Below are 9,980 nucleotides of genomic sequence, written 5' to 3'. Positions count from 1 at the left end.
TTGACAAGAGGATCTGATGGTTGACTGTATCAAAAGCAGCAGACAGATCCAGCAAGATAAGTAATGAAGATTTGGAAGCCGCTCTTGCAAGTCTTAGGGCTTCAACAACAGAAAGCAAGGCAGTTTCGGTCGAAAGTCCACTTCTGAAGCCACACAGGTGATTGTTCTGTGTGAGAAAGACAGAGACTTGGTTGAACACAACTCGTTCAAGTGTTTTTGCAATGAAAGGAAGAAGGGAAACCGGTCTATAGTTCCCTAAAAGAGTTGGGTTAAGAGTGGGTTTTTTAAGAAGTGGAGTTATACGAGCCTGTTTAAATGCTAAGGGAAAAATTCCAGTGTGAAGGGATGTGTTAACGATGTGAGTGAGTGCAGGTACAACTGCAGGAGAAATGGCTTGAAGGAGATGAGATGGAATAGGATCAAGCGGACAGGTAGTAGGATAACTGGAAAGGATGAGTTTAGAGACCTCTGCCTCAGAGAGTGGAGAGAAGGATGTGAACGAGTGTATGTTTGCTGGAACGATATGTTTGATAGATTCTGGTGTGGAAAATTGTGCAGTGAGGTTTGTAATTTTATTAATGAAGAATGTGGCAAAGTCGTCAGCTGTTAGAGATGATGAAGAAGGGGGAGGAGGAGGACAAACGAGGGAGGAAAATGTTTTAAAGAGCATGCGAGAGTTAGGCGAATTGTTAATTTTGTCATGATAGTATGTCTTTTCAGCAGTGGAAACATTAGCAGAGAAGTCAGAGAGGAGTGAACGATATAAATTAAGGTCAGTAGGATTTTGTGATTAGCGCCATACCCTTTCCGCAGCCCTAAGTTTAGAACGTTGTTTTTGGAGAACATCAGATAGCCAAGGGGCAGAAGGGGTGGTACGGGCTGGCTTGGAAGATAAGGGGCAGAAAGCATCTAAACAAGACGTCAGAGTGGAACAGGAAGTCTCAGTAGCACTGTTAGCATCAAGAGAGGATAACTGTTTAGGGGGAGGAAGCGAAGATGAAACCATAGCAGATAGCCGGGAGGGTGAGAGTGACCACAAGTTACGTCGAAAAGTGACATGTGGAGGGGTATGTGATGTGTCAGGGATCATGTTGAGGTTAAAAGTGAGGAGGAAGTAATCCGAGGTGTGTAGTGGAGTAACCAGCACATGATCAGTGGAGCAGTGTCGTGTGTAAATAAGGTCCAGTTGGTTGCCTGATTTGTGAGTAGCCGTAGTTAGCACTCTCTTGAGATCAAAAGACGCAAGCAGAGTGTGGAAGTCTGCAGCCTGAGGTTTATCTAGGTGGATGTTGAAGTCTCCAAGTAAGACTAGTACCATCCTCGGGAAAGGTTGAGAGCAATAAATCTAATTCTTCCTCAAAGTTACCTAGTAATCCTGGAGGACGATAAACAACTACAAAATGAATTTTTAGAGGGTAGGTAATAGTAACCGAATGTGATTCAAAAGAACTGTTGATACTCAGAGATGGTAAAGGAGTAAATTTCCAATTATTAGAGATGAGCAGACCAGTACCTCCACCTCTTCCAGTCAAAGGGGGGGTGTGGGAAAAGGAGAAATTATTGGAGAGTGCTGCAGGTGTAACATTGTCAGGGCCATGAGGTTTAACCTTGAATGACTAGTAATGGAAGTAATGAAATCAGCTTTGTTGACAGTAAACTGACAATTCCAGAGACCAATAGAAAAAGAAAGTAATGTATTAGCAGACATAGGCAAAGTGCGCAGGTTGATAGGATTGCGCTGTCTACAGTGCAGTGTGTGATGCGTGGTTTGCGAGTGGTAGTGATAGTATTGATCTGGAAACACAGTAAGAATAGGTTATATAAACTAAAACAGAAGTGAAACTTCTCAGATACTTATGTCCTCTGCCGGTGTCCCTGCTTAATATTTAAATATGTTCATTATAATATTTAAAAAATTGTGTGTCAAACTAATTTAATAAATACATTTGTATCAAAATTTAAATATTTCAATACATTTTACAAACACATTTTTAATAATGTCAATATTTTACTTAATGTTTAAAATAGTAAAAACATTATTTAATATTTCTAATCTATATTTATCTCACCACATTCCAGATCCGCTCTGTTTGGCTCTTCATGAGTTCCAGTCTCACAGTCCTGTGTGAAGGAATATATTACAATCAGAGCTGTGCACAAAAACACACACACATGACATCAAAAATGGGCTTTGATGAAACCCCATCAATCACTGACACTCCCGTAAAAATCTGCATACTACATCAGATCAGATACGATTCTGTGCAGACCTGGCTCTGGCCTGGAGAGCTGACCGAGGAAGAGGTCGAGATGAAGATGTGCTGCTGGAAGACGATCAGAGCTTCTACGATGCGCGCCTGATGAGGGTAATCCACCAGAGACGACAGGGACACAGTGGCTCCGGTGGGTTTGGGTCTCATCAGGGTCGGGCCGAACACGATGCCTAAATTACTGGCGCTCATTTTATTATCTTGCTCCAAATCAGACACTCTGACGAGAGAAAAATAAGAATCTTTCATTAACATCATACACAAATGTTTTGTGTTCTGTGATAAACTTCAGAAAATCTAGAAAACTGCAGTTGATATTTTAACATTTTTTATGTTCATACAGTTAAATGCAACTTGAAAAGGTATATTTGTATATATATCTGAATATCTTGACATTGAAAATAAAAGTTCATGTTATTTATCAACTACCAAATTTTGTTATTGCATACCTTGTTTTTAATTTTTATTTTGTCTGCTGAACTCTGATTATTTAAATGATTAAAAATGGACTTAAATTCAAATCTAAATACTATTAGATTATTAGATTTAAATTCTTAAAATATTAAAACTTAAATACATAAACTATTAAATTATTATTAGATTATTAGACATAAATTATTAAAATATTAAAACCTTCAAATATTTTTTAAAAACGTAAAATAATAAATTATTAATTACTTTTATAAATATGCATTCTAAAATATCATTAATAAAACCATGTTTTTAATTGTTTATGTCTGCTGAACTTCTATGGCTTAAATTATAATTTTTTTTAAACTTAAATATTAAAACTATTAAATTATTTTTTAGATTATTATGCAAATGACAACAATATTAAAACTTAAACTATTACATTATAAGTTATTTAAACATTATTATAAAATATTATTAATAATTATTTTAATATTTTTTACAATTATTGAATGATTAAAATTTTAATTATTATTAAATAAAGTACACCCTAAGGGTTAGTAAAGTTGTAGGCTTTCTATAAATATTTTATGATACATTTAAAAAATATTTTTTGTAAGGTTCCGAGCAAAAAGTGACAATATTTAGATTTAATATTAATATTATTAATAATTATAATTAACTTAATATTAATATGCACCTTAGGTTTACTTATACCATTAATAAAAAAATATATATATATACATAATTTAATATGGAATAATTTAATATATGTCAAAGAAACTTGTTCAGTTCCTCTGTGAATCGCTATGGGTTTATAAACCTTGCTGTACATTATAAATGTTTAAGTTTTTTTGTTTGTTTTTTCAGAATCTCACCTGCACAGGTGCTGCACGATGTACTTGAGCGTGGCGATGTTAGCAGGCAGCAAACGCTTGAGCAGCTCTCTGAGTTTCGCCACTAAGACCAGCACTTCAGGCTCGGTTTCTGACCCGCGATTCACCAGCTCTGGGCCCTTCACACCCTCTCCGGCCTCTGAGGCGTCCGAGTTCAGGCTTTCCTTCGCCAGTCCCATCAGAGCGTTATACATGCGGAAGGGCATGATGGGCTCCGGGAGCTGAGGAGGAGACGGAGACGATGACACAGTAAACACGCCACAACACTGCTTTATTACAGGAAAATTTCCCTGCGTTAGGTGACTCACCTGTCTGAGGTAGAGCTTCAGCACGTTGCTGATGTCGTGTGGAGACGCCTGAGAGAGCTCCACCAGCTCTTTACCGTTCTCAAACGCCTGGCACAACTTCTCCACACGCGTCTTCACTCCATTCACACGATAAATTCCCTGGAGACATGCAAAGAAAAGCTTTAACCTTATAATGTCAACTGTATCATATGTGACCCACAATACCAGTCATAAGAGTTAATTTTTTGAAATTGAGATTTATAAATAAGCTTTCCATTGATGTATGGTTTGTTAGGATTGGACAATATTTGGCTGAGATACAACTATTTGAAAATCTGGAATCTGAGGGTAGGGCTGCACGATTAATCGCATGCGATTGTCATGCGCATCTCGTCAGTAAAGCCGGTTCTTTGATTAGCGGTAGATTAGCTTTCAGATGGAGCGGCATTTAATGCACGGAGCCGTAGTTCACAGATAAGCCACAAAAAATTGCGTTCATAATCGAATGCAATTTATCAGCGATTATGAACACGATTTTGCGTGGCTTATCAGTGAACTACAACTAAAACTTAAACCTGTTGTACACAATCTACTCCATGCCTTCTGTCTCTGATCGATAGTTTAGAGTGTTTTATCCTGTAAAAGCTCTTTTAGTGTAATTGTACAAACGTCCAGCTTCAGCTGCTGCTTCATGTGTCTTTCTGCTGTCAAATCTTGACTGATTTTATCAAGTAAATGTCAGAATAACTAGTCATATTTCTAGATGAACACTTACTGGACTGAAGCAGCTCAGCTTTACTTGATTCTCCATAAAATCATGTTCAAATGTAAGCCCCAAATATGATCATCAGGTTTTTGAGGAACGTTTATTTCTTCATCTCACAATCATCATTGGATTGCATTGCATTTTATGTTTGGATCATTTCAATCTCATCTTACTAAGACATTTTTGAAGATGTATAGAGAGATGACTGATATTTATATAATTTTATGTAAGTAGTCTATACTGTTATGAAGATCTCATTGATTTACATTACAGGCATCAGAATTTCATCTTTTTGTCCATATAAATATCAAGCATCTGCATATTTTTGCTTAGTTTAATGCTGAGTTTTCAGTTTTCTCCTCCTCCATATTCTCTCTATATCAGACTATATGGGCCATAAAAGCCTGATGTACAATATAAATTACTATACTCAACAAAAACACATATGCAAACTTTTTTAAAGATTTGTTTTTATATTTTATCGAAAAGTTTAATAAACTGTTCCATTTAAAAAAAATTGATATTTTTTTCTGACTATTATTTCTTGTCTGGCTTAAAAGTGTTAAAAACTGTTTTGGGAATAATGCTCAAATCTGCAAAATGAATAAATAAGTATATAAGGAAGTGATGCAATTTACCAATAATTTATTTGCATATCTCACATGCATATGGTGTATAAATATGTTTATTTGCTATTTGAAATTATTTTTTTTGGTATCCTGCGTAAGAATTAGGAAGTTGGCATAATGTATAGCAGAGGTTAACTGACCAATCATAATGGATATGTAAATAATACATTTACAATACATTTATCAGACATAAACCAATCAACAGCTTGATTCTTTTCAAAGCTTTCCTCTCGCACCTTCATTTTGAGCGCTCTCCTCTCGATCTCAGTGATGCATTTCTTGATGATGAAGGGAACGCCCTCCACGTCGCCCTGCAGGACCTGAGAGAAATCACGGCCGAAGAGCTGCAGACGGCCCTGGAGCTTCTTATGACCGCACTGGATGGCCAGAGACTCCAGACACTTCTTATGGCACGCCAGAAAACACTAAAACACACAAACACACGTTACACTATCGGATGAGAACAAAACTTGAACTGAATAAAGCTAAATAACACTACTGTCTTCTGTAAACTGCTTACACCTTACACAATTGAATTCAGTTCATTTCTGTGAAGCAGCTTTGAAACAATCTGTATTGTGTAAAGCACTATTTAAATAAATGTGACCTGACGTTGTACATCAGTGATCTGATCGAATAATAAACTTGTTTTACACAATCGGTTGATTTGCAGCTATCATAAATCTACAGTTTCATATGATTCAGTCAACAAAATAAATCCACTGAAATGGTCTCACCTCCTCACATTCTGCTCCCTGGAAATAAACGTAGCTGTCACATTCCCTGCACTTTGATGGCGTGCGCAGTTTGCGTAGCCGATGGGTTTTTGCAGCTTTGGACAATCCCACGTTTCTGAAAGGTCCAGTGGGCGCCGCGCTTCCCGTTTCAATCCCATTTATACCTAAAACACAACCAACGCCCAGACACACTCAACATATATCACTATGTACTACACATTCAAGATGTAGATGAGTTTGTTTCTTCTTCAGGTTTGTAGAAATGTGTCTCTGCATCAGTGTCTCAGCAATGGATGCTCTGCAGTGAATGGGTGCCGTCAGAATGAGAGTCCAAACAGCTGATAAAAACATCTCAATAATCCACACCACTCCAGTCCATCAATTAACATCTAGTAATGACAAAAGATGCATGTTTGTAAGAAACAAATCCATCATTAAGATGTTTTTTAACTTAAACCATTCCTTCCAGCTAAAATATGAGTCCATAATCCATAATAACACTTCCTCCAGTGAAAAGGTCCTTCTCCTGTTGTCTCTCACATCAAAATCCAGCCACATATTTGTTTAGAGCTGTTTTGGCTTGTAAACGGTGCTTGATCTGTGCAGATTTCTCTCCAGATTCAGACCAGAACACTTTTTCACTGGAGAAAGCATTATTATGGATTATGGTTTGAAGTTAAAAACATCTTGATGGATTTGTTTCTTACGAACACGCAGCTTTCGGCTTCACTAGACATTAACTGATGGACTGGAGTGGTGTGGATTATTGTGATGTTTTTATCAGCTGTTTGGACTCTCATTCTGACGGCACCCATTCACTGCAGAGCATCCATTGCTGAGACACTGATGCAATGCAGCATTTCTCCAAATCTGATGAAGAAACAAACTCATCTACATCTTGGGTGACTTGAGGGTGAGTCGATTTTCAGCTAATTTTAATTTTGACTGAACTGATTCCTTTAAGTCTGCTGCTTCTCAGATGTTCTCTGTAAACGGTCACTCACTTTGTTCAAACGGGGTCATAGCACCGTCTCGCTCCTCTAAATCTTCATTGGACGACAATGTGGCTGCAGAAACTGGCCTTGAAGGTTTTGAGATATCACCTGAGACCGAAACATTACGCAACATTATTGTTTATAAAAACTATTTATTACCGTATACCAGACTGCTCTGGATTTGTTTCATTACCTGTGCTGGAGGTCGGGGATCCCAGTCCACTTCCCGGACCAACACTGTCAGTGTCACTCAGGGTGGACGGCCAGGACTTATGAGCTTGATGATGGTCTCTACCTGCAAAAACAACACATAACCACTCTATTAATTTTAAAATTGCAATACAGACCAAATTACATAAAATATTATAACTGCAATAATAAAAACAAAGATCTGCATGCAGCCACATGGGGCTTTTAAACTGATAGCATGTATAAAGTACATGTCCTGTGTGTTCGTCCCCTAAAAGCTGTTTTTTGTTCATTTATAGTTTATAAAACTGACCTTGACCTCGTCTCTGTTTAACTACAGTTCCTTCCCCAAATCCCGCCTCCTCTGTAGTGGGCGGAGTTTCAGAGCTGTTCTGCCGCTGGTCATTACCGAGACTGTTGTTACGGGTCCGAACGTGCCTGATTAAAAAAAAAACAACAACTTCATTTCCTTCTGAATTCAAAACACCATGTTACTTCAATATTTCATTAAATTCCTGAAGCACTTAAGTTCCCATTATGCTTTGACCACTGATCTTTAAAGCAAACTATGTGTTCTAATTGGATGTCATCTTACTGGTGGCTGGACGCGGAGTATGGCTCAAACTGGAACTGGACGGGCAGCTCTGTGCTGAGCTGCAGGTTTTTGACATATGCGGCGTACTGCTGACCCGGGTCATACAGCTTACAGCTCTCACAGAGCGTCTGGAAATGCACCGGCAGTGCTGCTGTCTGCACATGCATCGTCTGATAGTACGAGATGGTGCACTGGACAGAGAGGAAGAGGGTGCATCAAACACACAACCAGAGCATAAAATCACAAAATCTCTCTGTTCAGTTGAATCAAGCTTGAAAACCATAAGCACACAATCATCTGCATTCCCCATTCCAGCTGTTCTGAGTAGTATGAGAGATTACTTTGACTTTGGGAAGAAGTTACTTATGTCACTTTTTCATATGAAAACGATAGGAAGAGATATTTTCTTCTTTTTCATTACAATGAAAAAAAAGAAAAGTAATGAAAATAATATTAAAATCCTAAAATGATCCTAGAATATTCTGTGCAAAAAATAATAATAATGATTATATATATATATATATATATATATATATATATATATAAAATGATAATATTAATACATTCATAAATATAAATAAATTAAATAACAATAATAAATAAAATTATATATAAAAGTCTATGCAAACAAAGTAAATAAATAAATGAAATAAAATTATTATTATTATTATATGAAATAGAATAGATAAATATACAAAAATTACAACAAAAAAGCAATAATAAAATTATTAAATGAAAAATTAACAATAATAATAGTATAAATAATTTTATATATATATATATATATATATATATATATATACACAATGAGAAAAGTTGTTTAGCATTACAATAAAAATGTCTTAACTGTCATGAAAATATCCTAAAATCCTAAAATGTTCCATCCTTATATATTCTATATACAAAAAATATATAATATAAATAAATAAAACTTAAATAATAAATACATATACAAAATTTAAATAGAAAACAATAATATTATTGATAATTTATAATAATAAAATTATATTTCACACACACACACACACACACACACACACACACACACACACACACACACATATAATATTAAAGAAAGTAAATAAAAAGCAATAATTACATTTATATATATATATATATATATATATATATACAGTATATATATATATATATATATATATATACAGTATATATATATATATATATATATATACACATAAAATAAATATTAAAAAATATATATATGACTCTCACCGCCCGTAGGATCTGGTCTGTCTGTCTGATGAATTCCTGGATCTGTTTGAGCACGTTCACCTTCATGTCCTCCAGCTCCTGCTGCTGTGTCGTGGCGTCTGCGATGCAAGTGCGATACGTCGCCTCGGCCTCCTCCGCCTGCGAACACAAACCATCATATATCATGAAAATAAATTAGTCTAGTTTTGTAGGCATAATGCTGTTATTGAAGGATGGAGCAGTTAAAAACTGCAAAGCCACAGCCCATAAATACTTGTAACTCAGAATTGTTGCATAAATATGATAAAATCACCCCAAAATCAAGTAAAATAAATGATATGATATCTTGCTTGAAGAAAATGAAGCCTATTTTAAATCCATTCAGATTTTTTGCATTGTGACATTACTTTCATGACAGAAATATCCCAAAAATATCTCATTACTGTTATGCATACTATTGCATCTATCTTCAATTGCCATGAAAATAATCTCAAAAACCTGTAATCCTAAAAAAAAAAAATGTTCTTTATGCAAAAAAAAAAACAAAAAAAAAAAACAAAAGACATAAGAAAGTTCTATATTGAAGAAATTCTGAATTAAAGGATTGCAGGGGAAAATGTTTTAATAAAATGTAGTAGATGATAAAGAGTGTAATGTTAATCTATTCATCAAAATGTTTGTTCCCTGCACGTGACCGCAAAAGCACAGTCAGAATTAACACCTTACACAAAATGTGTGAAATTTGCTCATGTTAGTTAGATCATTTCCTGTTTGAGCTGGCTGACCTTGTTGCGCGCTTCCTCTTCTAGTCGTCTCTTCTTGTCCAGAGCTTTAGTTGTTGAGCCACTTCCTGTTCCGCTTTGTTCCTCTTCAACCTTATTGGCCACTGTCCTAGCTCTCTCGTACTCCTCACAGCGGCTCATGTACAGGTGACGTGCCTTACGGAGGTTACTCTCGGCATCGGCCTGATGAACACAAACACACACATCTCTA

General features: G+C 36.0%; 1 protein-coding gene across 2 annotated transcripts in view; it reads right to left on the bottom strand.

The window, feature by feature from the left end:
* The window catches only part of LOC306881668 (rho GTPase-activating protein 45-like), a 30,719-nt gene that overhangs the window by 2,915 nt on the left and 17,824 nt on the right, over nucleotides 1–9,980 (bottom strand). For both annotated transcript variants that reach the window (XM_079435866.1, XM_079435865.1), the window contains exons 11-22: nucleotides 9,773–9,952; nucleotides 9,009–9,146; nucleotides 7,776–7,966; nucleotides 7,494–7,618; nucleotides 7,185–7,286; nucleotides 7,001–7,099; nucleotides 5,997–6,160; nucleotides 5,496–5,684; nucleotides 3,886–4,023; nucleotides 3,560–3,798; nucleotides 2,271–2,490; nucleotides 2,070–2,121 (exon numbers count right to left, since the gene is read on the bottom strand). In XM_079435866.1, the coding sequence (XP_079291992.1) occupies nucleotides 2,070–2,121; nucleotides 2,271–2,490; nucleotides 3,560–3,798; nucleotides 3,886–4,023; nucleotides 5,496–5,684; nucleotides 5,997–6,160; nucleotides 7,001–7,099; nucleotides 7,185–7,286; nucleotides 7,494–7,618; nucleotides 7,776–7,966; nucleotides 9,009–9,146; nucleotides 9,773–9,952 (1,837 nt within the window). The remainder of the gene's footprint in view (nucleotides 1–2,069; nucleotides 2,122–2,270; nucleotides 2,491–3,559; nucleotides 3,799–3,885; nucleotides 4,024–5,495; nucleotides 5,685–5,996; nucleotides 6,161–7,000; nucleotides 7,100–7,184; nucleotides 7,287–7,493; nucleotides 7,619–7,775; nucleotides 7,967–9,008; nucleotides 9,147–9,772; nucleotides 9,953–9,980) is intronic.

The sequence above is a fragment of the Barbus barbus genome, assembly GCF_936440315.1.
Source record: "Barbus barbus genome assembly, chromosome: 15".
NCBI classification, from domain to species: Eukaryota; Metazoa; Chordata; class Actinopteri; order Cypriniformes; family Cyprinidae; genus Barbus; species Barbus barbus.
This window is presented reverse-complemented; position numbering and strand designations above follow the sequence as displayed.